Raw genomic sequence first — 14,093 nt, forward strand, 5'->3', positions numbered from 1 at the left:
CATTGTGAAGAGAGAAAAAAATATCATTGCATTTGAATACCTGTTGATATCAATAGTTACCTTAACTTGACTGAGCTCTTTAAAATTGTGAGCAAGATTGAAGGACTGAAATTGAAAAAAACACAAATCTGCATAGATTGTAGTGTTTACAGAGAGATTCACAGGAATCTGTGTATGTATCCCAAGGTTCCTGTATCAACAGAATGAGCTAACGTTCTGTCTTCAAAGCTTTCTTGATTTCATAAAACTTGTTCTGTTCATTCCTACCTCAAACAGACTGCATAAACCCTTCAAGTGTGGATGCTATTAAATTTTAGCTTTATTAAAATCAATTTCAGTCTTATAAACAGTCTTATAGACTGCTTAAAACACATTAAAATCTTAAAGCTGATAAATCTCATTAAAGTTGTTCTTACAATGATTGAATATCGAGACCAATAGAAATACACTACAGACACAAAAGCATGATATGATAAGGAACTGCCATTTCCCTAAAATGCCCTAAAATTGTAACTTACTTCCCCCCCCCCCGTGACTGTCAGTTCTATTTGAAACGGGTGGATACCCAAGCTGTGGGAACATGCTGGAGCCAAGGTCTTTTAGCGTTGAGTTCCACAGAAACAGGATGTTGCCAGGAGGTATGTTTCATGGGACAGTGGTATAAATTTCTCATGGCACACTTGCATGTCGCTAGTCTTCTCATGCAACAGTCACCTTGTCCTAATGGGGCAGAAATCTACTTCTTGTCATGTTACTGGATGAGTGGCATCTCAGCCACTGAGAAGCAACAGCACCTACTGGAAGGGCAAGAAGCAGTGATGGTCCGCACCTGTCTGAAGTGATCTCCATCAGATTGCCTTTTACTGGATCAGGGTCCAGCTGCAGGAAAGGAGTTGGTATTCCAGTTCCTCTTTGGTAAGTCAAGAAATCAGTCCAAGATCTCTGATACTTCCTTGGATTGCTGTTAGTTCCCTAGATGTTACGGGCAGTAGGTTGTTGAAAGTATTGTAGCCAAAAACATTGAAAAATGAAAATATACTACAGTGAAAAGAATTGGGAAAAAGCCGTGGAAACAGTTGCAGACAAATATACAATATGTTTCAGAACAAGTTCTTTACTCCTGGGAGTTGTTTGCCTGTCTAAACAACAGCTTTTTTCTGTATCAGAATTTATCTTTCTTTACTGGTGACTAAACTGTCATAACACATTCATGACTGTACCACTCATGAAAATTGTCATCAGCATGTCACAATCAAATTTTTCTCTAGTGTCCTGGTTTCAGCTGGGATGGATGGTTGGGAACTTAGTAGCTAGGACAGTGCTGCGTCTTGGCTATGATGTGAGAACAATGTTGATAACACACTGAAGTTTTCAGTTGTTGCTGGGTTATGTTTATACTAAGTAAAGGACTTCTCAGTTTCCTTGGCCTTGCCAGCCAGAGGGCTGGAGGGGCACAAGAGACTGGGAGGGGACACAGCCAGGACAGCTGACCTGAACCAGCCGAAGAGGTATTCCATACCATGGGACACCATGCTTGGTATATAAACTTGGGGGGTTAGCTGAGGGGGGGATTGTTGCTCAGGGACTGGCTGGGCATTGGTCAGTGGCTGGTGAGCAGTTGTACTGTGCATCACTTGTTTTCCTTTCTCCCTTTTCCTTTGGATTTTATCCTTTCCCCCACCTTTCCATTATAAGTGTTACTATTATTATTGTTATTGTTGTTGTTCTCACCTTTTTATTGTTTAAATTATTAAATTGTTCTTATCTCATCCCTTGAGTTTTACCTTCCTTTCCAATTCTCCTCCCCACCCCTCTGGGTGAGGGGCAGTAAGCAAGGGGCTGTGTGGTGCTGGGGTTAAACCATGACATCTAGTATTCTCAGCTGTGAGTCACAGTTCAGAAAAGAAATACTGTCATATGCAGCGCATTGGGTTACCGCTATGCAGCTGGTGCTTAATACAGTGGCTTTATCCAAATTTGCAAGGATGCATGAAAGAGAATATGGACTGGTACATTCTCCAGGCAAAACTAATGCAAGGAGATTGTGTTGTCAATGGCAATACATATTACGTGCTCATATAGGGCAAAAATGCTTGTAGTGTTACAGACAGACATTCCTGTAGAAAGCATCTGTTTGAAATGCAGTTGAGGTACGTACTGAGCCCACAGATTGATGGTTTAAGTTGGTGTGGATCAAAAACTTGATCATGGAATTGTAACTCAGGTTGAAAGGGACCTCCAGACTCCTCCAGCCCAACATCCTGTTCAAAACAGGTCTAATTAAATCATGGTGCTCAGGGCCATGTCCATTTGACTCGTGGACAACTTCAGGGATAGGCATCCACAACTTCTCTTCAGAAACTTGTTCCAATATTCAACCACCTTCATGGTATTTTTTTTCTTAATAACAATAAAAATCCTGACATCTGCTTGGATTTTCCCAGGTTCCAGCTTGCCTCATCACTGAGCACCTCTGAGAAGAATCTAGCTCCAACTTCCCTATATTCTCCGACTATGTAGTTGTAAGCAACAATAAGGTCTTGGCTGTCTCCAGGCTGAGGCACCCCGTTTTCGCAGCCTCTCCTTATACATCACCTTCTCCAGCCCCCTGCCCATCTTGGTTGCCTTCTGCTGGACTTGCTCCAGTATGTCAATACCCTCGTACCGACAACCCCAAAACTGGACCCAGTACTGCAAAAGTGGTTTCACAAGCACCACACAGGGACCACAGGATCACTCCCGGGACCTGCTGGCTACCCTGCTACTAATTCAGGGTTTATTAGATAAGGTGGGCTGCCTCTGCTGCAAAGGCACCAGTGGTGCCCCACATTCAGCTTGCCCAGGAGGATCATAGAAGGGTTTGGGTTGGAAGGGACCTTAAAGATTATGTAGTTCCAACCTCCCTGCCATGGGCAGGGACACCTTCCACTAGAGCAGGTTGCTTAAAGCCCCGTCCAGCCTGGCCTGGAACACTGCCAGGGATGGGGCATCCACAGCTGCTCTGGGCAGCCTGTGCCAGTGTCTTGCAACCCTCAGAGTGAAGAATGCATTCCTATTAGGATTTTTTTTAAAAAAATATTTTATTTATATTAGAAATTTACCTCATCTAAATCTACCCTCTTTCACTTTAAAGCCATTAACACTTGTCCTATCACCACATATCCTTGCAAAACGTCCCTCTCCAGCCTTCTGGCAGGGCCCCGTCAGGTACCGGGGGGCCGCTGTGAGGTCTCCCCGGAGCCTCCTCCTCCCCGGGCCGAGCAGCCCCAGCCCTCGGCCTGCCCGCACAGGCCAGGCGCTCCAGCCCTCGCCCGCCGCCGCGGCCCCTCTGGCCCCGCTCCATCAGGGCCATGTCTCTCTTGTGCTGGGGTCCCCAGGCCTGGACGCAGCGCTGCAGGAGGGATGCCCGTGACAGCGGGACCGAACCTCTCTGCCCGACCCGCCGGCCACGCTTCTTGCGGTGCAGCCCAGGAACGGCTGTGCCGAGCCAACCCTCCTCGGCGCCGCCGCCATGTTGTCGAGGGGAACAGCGCGGCGCGGCGGGGGCGGATCGCGGCGGGGGCGGATCGCGGCGGGGGCGGATCGCGGCGGGGGCGGATCGCGGCGGGGGCGGATCGCGGCGGGGGGCGCGGCGGAGCCTGAGGCGCTGCTGGCTCCGCGCACGGGCCACAGGAGGCTTGTCCCGCTCGGCGACCCGTCGGCGACGCTGCTGCCGTGGTTACGGACCGGCCGTGGGCGGGCGGCGGGACCGGGCGGGCCGGCTTGTCCCGTCCTGGGGGCCAGGAGCCGGGCGGGCCCCTCCGCCTCCGCGGCCCTGGGCTCACCAGCGGTGAGTGGGCAGCCGGTGAGGCGAGGCGAGCCCCCTGGGGGCCTTTTCCAGCCGTAGGATGGAAGGTGACGGGGGCCGTTGTTCTGGAGGAAGCCGCGACCCAGACGTTGTCTGCGAAAAACACTTGTTTAAGTCGCAGCCCTCCGGCTGCCTTGTCCAGCTGGCGTGTGGCCACCGGCACTGCGCTTTCCCTTTGGACTGCAATGGGTTGTGCGTCTGGAACGCAGAGACCGCTGAGGTAAAACCAGAACGTACCCCTTCACAGGCTGCCATTTCAGAAGAAGGCTTAAAAGGAATTTATAAACAAAATATCTGAGGGTAGTGTAGGAGTGTCAGGCTCCACTTTAATGCTAGGAAGATAATAGCATTTGTTAGGAACTTTTTACCGTGAGGAGAATAATATAAACACTTGTGGTCTTCTGCTCACTCCTGCCCAGTGCGGCAGGGGAATTGGATGGGCAAAAGTGAGAAGTCATAGGTCAGTCAAGATCAAGACAGTTTAACGAGTGAAGGAAAGAGGAAAAAAGGAGTGGTACAAAGGCTCACCACCTCCTAGAAGCAGACCAATCTCTCTACAGGCTTCACACAATACCCACTTTTTAGAAGACAACACCCCAGCCCCCCAACACCTTCATCCAATACCCCAGCTTTATTGCTAAGCACATGTGGCTGTGCCCCCTCCCAGTCTCTTGTGCATCCCCAGCCTGTTTGCTGGGGAGGGACACAGTGTGAAAAAGAGAAAGCCTTGATGCTGTGCAAGCAGTGTTTGGCAACAGCTAAAACATTGGTGTGTTATCAATGCTGGTTTTGTCACAAAATCCACAGCACTGCACCATTCAAGCTGCTATAAAGAAAGTTAACTCCATCCCAGCTACAGTCACATTGTAGCTGATCAAGTGATTTTGAAACAATAAAGAAAAAATAGTTATTGCTTTGTTAATTGCACGTACATTATCAATTTTTAATTTTGTATTGTTCATCATCTTAGTTTGAAATGCCTCATTTAACTTTTCTTTATCCACATTTTTCAGCCATTACATTTGTCAGGACATCATTACTCAATTTCTGCATTGTCATTTGGAAGTAAAATCAAACCACTTCTTGTCTGCTCTGCTTCTCGTGAACGAGTGATAGTGTGGAATCTTGATGAATGCACACAGAAGGTGAAAGAAGGTAGAGTATTATTGATAGAATATATACATTATATATATATATGTAAAAGAAGAGATGCAAAGGCAATTGCTCACCACCTACAAGCAGACCAATGCCCAGTCAGTCCCTGAGCGACAGCCAAACAGCCATCTTAGAAGACAACCCCACAACACCTCCTTTTCTTTCACTGCTCCTTCCATAAAAAGATCATCTCTGAGTAGCGTGTGTTAACCACTCGGATTCAGCAGCCCTGACAGTGATAAATCGCGCTTTATTTCTCTGTTGCTCTTCTTCAGCAACGCCGAGCCACGTCAGGCCAGTAGCCCAGCCAGCCTGGCCACCAGACCCTCTCAGAAGGCCCCGCGCTAAGAGCCCCCGCACCGCAGGCGGCTGCAGCCCCGCAGCGGACACTGCGCCGGGGCGCGGGGGGCAGCGGCGGGCGGGTGGCGGCGGCCCCTCCGGTGCGGCCCGGGGAACTGGCCAAGGTGCTGCCCGGGAACCGGCGAGCGCGGGCAGCCGCGGGGGAGCCGCGGAGAAGCACTGCAGATCTACCTACCGCTGTGGGGTAAAACGGGGAGAAAAATTCCCAGCCATAGCAGTCCTGCATAACTGAACATGCAATGCCAGTATAACTAAATGCTGCCTTTTCTGAAATATCTGTAGAAACAGTGTTTTGCATCCTGATTTGTCTAGTCCTGCCTCCTCTTCTGCTGCTGCCTGGACACTGTTGTTGTGTGTCTGTGGAGCAATGCAAGTATCTGGGAGGAGAGCACATGAGTGAAAGAAAGTTGTGATAACATAACACAAATAAAGCAGAAGTTCTAGCGTCCTGACCACCATCTTGCTTTGGAACCTCAACAAATGGAGTTAGATTCTAGGAAGCAGTGATGACCCCTCTTCAAGTTTAAATTGATTGGAAAGTAGAGGGATAATGAAAGAAAGGGAGCAAGACCCCCAGGACTCACTGGAGTCCCAAGGACACTGTGTCCAAAATATGTTGTTATGGCATGATAATCAAGAGGTATTAGAGTCCGCCTTTGGTGTCAAAATTGAGAGCTGCATGGCATTGTCCAACACAGTTAAGTTTCCTCCTTGTTACCTGTAGTAGAGTTTTGCCTATGATTTAATGTGTGGGACCTGTCTCTTGTACTCTACTGCATGTTGAATTTGCAAATCTACATATTATGAAAATTAATATTGCAAAGAAAAGTGAACAAATTAAGTGTTTTTATAATAAATGTCATTATTACATTTAAATCCTTGTAAGAATAACATAAAGAATCAAAGAATGCTTTAGGGACTGGGCATAAAATGGGACTATGATTTTGGAGGAAACAGAAATAGAAGTTAGGAATAGACAGTTAATGGCAGGCAGATAAAGAGTATGTGTAGTTTCAATACAAAGATACTTGAGAGCCAGATTCTCTGCTGCTGGGTTTTTTATCTCTTTTTCTCTCTATCTACAGACTCATCAACAGATGCTGTATAGTCTTTCTCTTCCCAGACTGTGATCTGCACAGTCTTTACATGTTTTCTCAGTTCTTATCAACTGTATCAAAGTAGTTAAAGAGTTCTTTGTGTGATCCGTCTCTCTATCCTGGTAGATCTTGACACATTAATCAATTCTAGAAACACTCCACAGCATCTAGGATGAAACCTAGAAAAGGACAACTGTAGTTGTTATGCCTGTACGCTAGTTAATTTGGTGCCTATGAAATCCTAAAATTTAATGAGATGTCCAATACCTCCTCACATTGTTAAAGGTAGCATCATAAAATACAGATCTGCAGAAACCAGCCTGCTTGAATCAGTGAGATGTCCAGAATGAAACTGTGAAGAAAGGCATAAAATATGAGTCTCTTCTCAAACCTAGTCTTATCATCTGACTCAGTAATGACATTTAGCGGTGTACTTCGTCTTTCAGTGCTTTCCCACAGAAGAATTAAAACCAAGAGAAGGAAAGTTCCCCTTACTCAATAGCTGAGTGCCTGGGATATTCTCCTGGAATACAAATCCCTGTTTTGCTGGGCTTCAGTCAGGGTTTTTTGTCTCCAAAATGAATGTGGCACTACTGGGTTTCTTGGGCACTTCACCCTACTCCAAAGATCCTGACCCTGGCAGTCTTTGATGGAAGGACGATTTGATGGGCACACTTGTTATTAGTACCTCAAAGAGTACCAGATCCTGTCTAGGCAACAAGGCAGATGGAAGGATCCTGCTGGTGCACAGTTCTGTGCTTTGCTTCCCAATAGCCTGCTATAATTAAATTGTGGGTTGTTCTGTACATCATCCTGACAGAAACTGGCGTAGCTCTGTGGTTAGATAACCACCATGCAAAGTTTCTAAGAATCCCACTGCACCAGAGTTTTATATTTCATTGAGTATCAATAACAATAAAATTTCTGCAGGATTAACACCTCGAGGAATTGTTATAGGAACTCTTTTGGGAATGGTACTTCATGTAAGATTTAGTCCGGATGATCAACAAGTGGCGGTATGTGCTGGAAATCGGATCTACATGTTAAGTGCAAAGGTGAGATAGCATTCTTTGTAGCCATGGTATTTCTTTAACTTACTTTAAAATAAAATAATGACACAGAAATGTCAATATAAACAAGCAAAAGCATTCATTTTTCTCATATAGATGAAAACAAGTATGAACTAATGCTTGATAAAACATCATATACCAGATAGAAGACTAGGTTAAAATAGTTGAAGTGAAACAATATCTCAATAACTTAGAAGATGAAAACATTCTGAGGGCATCTGAAACATTACTCTGATATCACTCATTCTGAAGAAGCAAATGTCATGCATAGTGGTTTTGCCAGCAGGATGATATACAGGGCTGCAGTTTCAATAAGAAACATATTATTGCATTAATATTTTAAATGTGAATCTGACAATTTTTAGCAACAGTTACTAATTATTGAAACATTTAATTGTAATTTTTCATTTTAAATCTAATCTATTTTTATTTTGACTTGCCTCATCACAGAACGAAGCTATACTAGCTGAATTGGATGGCCACCTGGCTCCAGTGACTGCTGCTGAGTTTTGCACATGGGAGAAAAGTATGCTTATATCGGTGTCAGAAGACAGAACCTTTAAGGCAAGGAAATTGTGGAGCTGCACTTTAAAAACATAGAATTTAGTGAATATATGAAGTTGTCTTTTTTTCCCTTCAAATGTTTTCTGAAGATTAAGCAAAAACGTCTTTGACTTTATAGAGATTGGGACATTTTTCTTGGTTTCTTGGGAAATTATTGTAAAAATTAATTACTTTTTTAAAAAAAAAGAATATTGCAGGGTTCGTGTACTCAAATCTTTCCACAGTGAAGTGTTAAATGTGGTGATTATCTGGCATATGGAAAGAAAATATTTTGATCACCTTGGCTGTAAGTGAAACATTTCAGATATGCTGAAATGAAAGAAAGCATTTCAGTTTGAATCTGCTGACATTGATTGGAATTCCCCTTTTGGGAATATGGTTTTGAGTTATTGTATGCTGGTAGGTTTTTTAGCCAGACAACATTTTATATGATGACACCACGGGTTGCTGCTGCTGTACATGATGACAATAGAAAACAACTTAGTAAGGGGAAACAAGGAGCCTGAGTGAACCCAGGTATATCTTCCAGGAGATACTGAGGGCAGGGAGTGTACCTTGATTAGATACAGTTTAGTCTACAACTGATTGTCCTCTATACAATTCTAAAAGCAGCCCAACATTTAGTTTTACAAGACAAAGTAAAATTAAAATTTGCTATATCAAAGGTTCGTTTTTTGGGTTTTTTTTTTCCCTTAAATTTAATTTTTATGTGACACTCTGTTCTGGATAAAATGTGATTTTGATTTTTGTCCTGGCCTTGGACAAAAAAAATGCTAAGATTGAATTGACATTTTAGGAAATATTAATAATTATGACTTTCTGATTTGTTTCTTATTTTGTATATGTTGATCTAAGGAGTTAAGGTAAAAAATGGGTGAAGGAAAAGATCTACATGCTTCTTCTTGCTAATTTAATGAAGACTTGATAAACTATACAAAATTGTAATGAATAAGTTTTTGGTTTTGGTTTTTTTTTTTAAGATAAATGTTGGGACTAAAATGAAAATCAGCTGAAAATATTTTGCAAGTCTCTCAAATAACTTAGTAAATAAGTCTTCAAATTTCATTTTCTCTGCCTGGTTCTCCAGATCAGGGGTAATTCTCTGAAAGTAGCCATGCTAAGCCTATGATAGTTGGCTGCTGTGGTTGCAGGACATACAGTGTCCAAAACATTATATTCTCTTAGCTATTTTACTTGGTTAAAGAAATGGAATAGGTGAGAATCTCTTGAGAGAAACTTGTGAAACATAATCTTAGGAAACAGCTTTTCAGAAGAATGATGTTTACATTCAAAGAGACACAAAACATGAACAAAGACAAAGTCTTGGGAGCTAAACAAAAGCTCACAGACATGTTCAGAAAGCGGGGACTGTCTGGCTGTGAATTTTCCAATCCCATCTGTGATAGCTATGATAAATGTAGTGGAAGTCCTTTTGGAGAGGCAGGCTCATAGAAGTAACGACATGTGAGGAAAAATTTGGTTTTATTTACTTTTCTTAACTATTAAGCATAAAATGCATCACTTAGCAACAGTCATGTTAGTAATGAAACATGATTTATGTGTGGGTCTGTAGATCAAAGTATCATTATTTTTAATAAAAACCTCTTATCCCAGAGCCCAATATGAAAATTGTGAAATTATGCAAGCTCCCTGTGCAAAATCTAAAACAAGTTCAAGTATGTCTTTTCATTAATTTAGCTTAAGTCACTAAGATATCAACTAAGCAAAGATTATAATAAGTACTTCTAATTACTTTGTGTATCCGTATCTGGATACACATTTTCACTATGGATACTTCTCAATTAAACAAAGCCCTGCATGGTTAGAAAAAAATGCTGAAAAAAACCTTACCATACTGCATCACTTTTAATGGCTGCATTTCTCTGTTTTAACCACATGATGGCTGTTGAAGTTTGTGTTTGCCTTAAAGATCTTGAGTAGATGCCTATATTTACTGTTTGTTGGTTTTTTTTTTTCTTTCTAAAGGTGTGGGACTATTCTACCGGCCAGTTAATATATCAGTCAGGAGTATTAACGGGTAAGTTTTCTTTTTATATGTACTTCTTCATAACAAAAAATCCTCTCTCCAAAAAATAATATAAAATTATTATAGAAATATTTAGTTGATTGAGTGAAGATAACTCTAGGAGACTACATAGTAGTAAACACATTATCCTTTAAAGCCAGTAGTAAATAGATTTTTCTTTAAAGTATCCTTCTGGATAGTTTAGCGTACTTTCATAAACAGCTGGTTTTGTACAGCACACAAAGGGTGTGCATGTGACTATTGCTGTTTGCTGAGACATACAAACGGAGCTCTCTTGTAGGTACAGTCCCACTGTCTGAGTACTATGTGCTTGTTTTCTTTCGAGTTTTCTATATGACATGGAAGGAAACACTATACCATATGTAGATTTATTAGCAGTGCCTGCAGTGGATGGCATATACTGACTTTAAAGATGAAAGGTACTTCTGTGGAAAGATGAGAGCAAAAGGAGAGAAGAGGAGGAGGGCAAGCATTATCTCTGGTGCAGCAGGGACCCTTCCTTCAATAGCACCTTTCCTACAGGAACCATATAGTTTTTAACAGGACTTGCTCAAACTCCCCTTTGGTTGTTCCTGCTTGTGGTGCTGTTAGTGGTGTTTGGGTCACACTTTGGGTGCATGAGCTGCCTGGAGGTTGGTTGTTAAGCTTTGTGCATATGTATTACTGGACGACCTCACGGAAACTAAAAGCTAAAACCACATGGTAGGAAAGGAAAGGAAGAAGGGGTGATTCCCTCTTGGTTGCCTGGGCAATTCTTTCCCTTGAAAACCTTCCTTAACTGTAATATCAGGGTTTTCACGTGCAAGACCATGAGAATGACAGCATGGGAACAACAAGGGAAAACTACTGCCACAGGGGCTCTGAAAACCATGGCACAGCAGCTTGGGTGAAAGGGTGCAGAAAACCGCTGCCATGGCAGCTTGGATGAAAGGCAGGTCACAGACCTGCAAATGGAAAGCCCTTAACAACGCAAAGACTAAAGCACACAAAGCATTGTGCAGCTATAAGGATTGCAGTAAGGAATTTTTTCACCCATCTTTATGAATAGGAGGATTCAATTTTGGCTCATGTATTTTAGTTAAATATCTGATTTGCGTCTGCTCTGGAAATAACTTTATCTTTTCTTAAGCAGCATTTCCTTTGCTAAGTCTGCTAATCGATGAAGAAAATAAACAGATTATCACTGGATGTGTTGAGGGACAGGTAAGTATTACCTATCAAACTTAGCCTCTATCTCAAAACAGTCAACTATTGTTAATGTATCTATCTATAAAAAAAATTCACAATCTGCATACATGTTTAGAACTGTTAAAACAGTTATTTTAGTAAGCATAATTCAATGCTTTGAGCATAAACCATATGTGGTATATAAGACCTCTGTTATAAAATGGAAACTTTTTCCTGAAAATCAGGGAAGTTTTTAAGAGCACAGTCAGTGATTATATAAGAAGAGTACACTTAGAAGCTATAAAGTATCTGTTTTACAAGAAGAAAAAGGTGAAAAATAGGATTCTCCTATTTCGGCCAAGGAATGAAACACAAGACAATAAGTGGAAGAGGCTGATTTCAGCATGTTGGAATTCTAATAAAAATGTTATAAATGTGAATACACATTTCACTTCCTTTTTAATGTAATGCTAAGAATATATTTACATGATGTTTTCCACCTGTTTTCCTTCAGTGTTACCGTTCAGTGAATTGTGAAGAAAATTAAGGATTTAACTGTAGTGATTCTTAAAAAGAAAAAGGTATAAATGGAATTCATATACGTGACAGTGAGCAATTACATGCAGGTTACCTGTGAATTTTGATTGGGGGAAATAGTCTATGAGGATTTTTTTTTAAAGATATAAACATATCAGAATTAGGTGTGCAGTTAAAATTGATAATGACCCCTATTGCTAATATTGAATATATCTTTTGATAATCTTAGAAATGCATATAATTGAATTTCTGGTTCAAAGTGATATTCCAGATTCAAAAAGTTTTTAGTTATATCAACAGTTTTAAATATTGGACCTTTAGTTTGTATTCATGTAAGATTTATATTTAACATCAAAAGCTTATTGCAGTTGCTTTTTTGCTTTTCTTGCAGCTTTGGATCTTCAGTTTAATCAGTGATCATAATTACCGTTGCGTAGCACATATCAACTTAAAGAAAGAAGAAGAGAAATTCTGTAATAAAGTGTGGAAATCTGGAAAAGAAATAGGTAGCACAGTGCTTCTAGAATGCTGCTTATGATATGTTCTAGTTGTAATTGACTACTGACTGTGTGCTTTTTATGCCATGAGAATTTATTATAAGTGATGGAGTTGTGAGTCTCAGACTGTGGCATGGAATTCTTACTGAAGCTGATATGAAGTTGGGTATTGGCATATCTGGAAGGAATTATTTGACATATCTGGAAAAAATTATTCCTGTATGTCTATAATAAAATCTTGACCGATGCATCTACTTATAAAATATTACATGATGTGAACTGTTAAGTATTTGGGTTTTATTGAATTCATTGCCCAAGTCTTCAGTGAGAAAAGAATCGGTGCCTAAAAATTCATCCATTGTTTAAGTGGAGTACCATTTCTCAGTTACCTTTGAAACTGCTAGGAATCTATTTTTTAATTACTATTATTCTTCAATCCATGCTGCTGCCTCCATGGTATCATATTTCCCTGGCTGTGCTATTTCTAGTGGTATATAACACGAGTACTTATAAGTTTTTAAAGACTGCGCTGGTAACCTCAGCAAGGTGATTCCATCTTTCCAAATGAGGCAGTCAGACTAGCTGCAGTGAGCTGAGGTCCTCATAAACACAAGCAAGAAAGCCTTTTCTTTAGGGAAAGGCAGATCTGGTTTCCCTTGCTTGTTCTTTTTCTGGCCTTAATGACTGTTGTATTAGCTGCCTAGATTCAATAATCAAAAATCTGTCCAGATTCAATAATCCTGAGGTCCTAACCTAATGAGAAAGACTACTACATTTCTTGTTAATACTTAAAATATATGGATATCACTTTGATCTTCGGATTTTTGAGAGTGATGTAGTGTCTGTGCCTAATGCTGAGTTCTGTGCTATTAGTTCCTAGGTGTGAATTGCACATGTGTAATGAATTGGAGACTCCTTGGGAAGGTGAAAAGGAGGTGGCTTTCCATCTTGGTTTTGGATTATGTTGTAACCATAGTAACAAGCAAATTTTCAGGCTAAGTGGAAAAGTACCCAGTGTATTTAAGTGTGGTTGGAATACAGCTTTCGAAGTAACTTTTTGAGATAAACACATCTAAATTCTGCCAACTACTTTTCAGTCCTTAAGTAGGCTCTTTGTATTTGAAAGAAGATGGTATTAAAAATAATGTAATGAGGATAAATATCTCAAGAGGGCTGGCTCTTAGGATATATCCATCTTTTGAAAAAGAAACTTCTTGAGTGTAGTCTTAGTTCATGCTACTTTACTACATCCAACTCTCTTGAATCCTGTCTGTTTCCTTTATTTCATTGTTGATAGTTAGTATTGTTGATTGTTTTTCTTAGGTGAAGCGCAAACTACTTCCAAGCTTGGCAAAACAAACAACATAAGACCAGAAGGATCAGTGGAAACATCATTGCCTATCCTCTTAATTGAACACTGTGACTTCTTAGTATGTCTCCATAATGAGGAAAACATGTAAGTCCTTTAAAATACCACCAAGAATTTGGCTGGAATCTACTCCTAGGAGTTCCTATTGGTTCTTGGATTATTTTCACTGCAACTTACTATTGTTTAAAAAATGCACTAGGAAAATTGAAGAATTTTTTAGTGATCTGCGAGTTTTTGTGGCCTACTTTTAGGCAGATAATATATACAAACTGATAAAAAGTTAAAAGTAGTTTCTAGTCTGAGAAGTAGTTTTATAAAAATGGCATTGGGAGTATCCATTTTAGCATCAGTTGATAACAGTTGATCAGGGAAGATCAGTTAAA

General features: G+C 41.1%; 1 protein-coding gene across 1 annotated transcript in view; it reads left to right on the forward strand.

Annotated features, from left to right (window-relative positions):
* The first annotated feature begins 3,766 nt into the window (after positions 1-3,766).
* Positions 3,767-14,093, forward strand: part of WDR27 (WD repeat domain 27) — a 130,920-nt gene continuing 120,593 nt past the window's right edge. The window contains exons 1-8 of the mRNA XM_027811010.2: positions 3,767-4,067; positions 4,861-5,002; positions 7,390-7,514; positions 7,980-8,093; positions 10,080-10,131; positions 11,273-11,343; positions 12,236-12,350; positions 13,665-13,797. Coding sequence (XP_027666811.2) covers positions 3,888-4,067; positions 4,861-5,002; positions 7,390-7,514; positions 7,980-8,093; positions 10,080-10,131; positions 11,273-11,343; positions 12,236-12,350; positions 13,665-13,797 — 932 coding nt within the window. The 5' untranslated portion in view covers positions 3,767-3,887. The remainder of the gene's footprint in view (positions 4,068-4,860; positions 5,003-7,389; positions 7,515-7,979; positions 8,094-10,079; positions 10,132-11,272; positions 11,344-12,235; positions 12,351-13,664; positions 13,798-14,093) is intronic.

Source organism: Falco cherrug, chromosome 6, assembly GCF_023634085.1.
Source record: "Falco cherrug isolate bFalChe1 chromosome 6, bFalChe1.pri, whole genome shotgun sequence".
Taxonomy (NCBI): Eukaryota; Metazoa; Chordata; class Aves; order Falconiformes; family Falconidae; genus Falco; species Falco cherrug.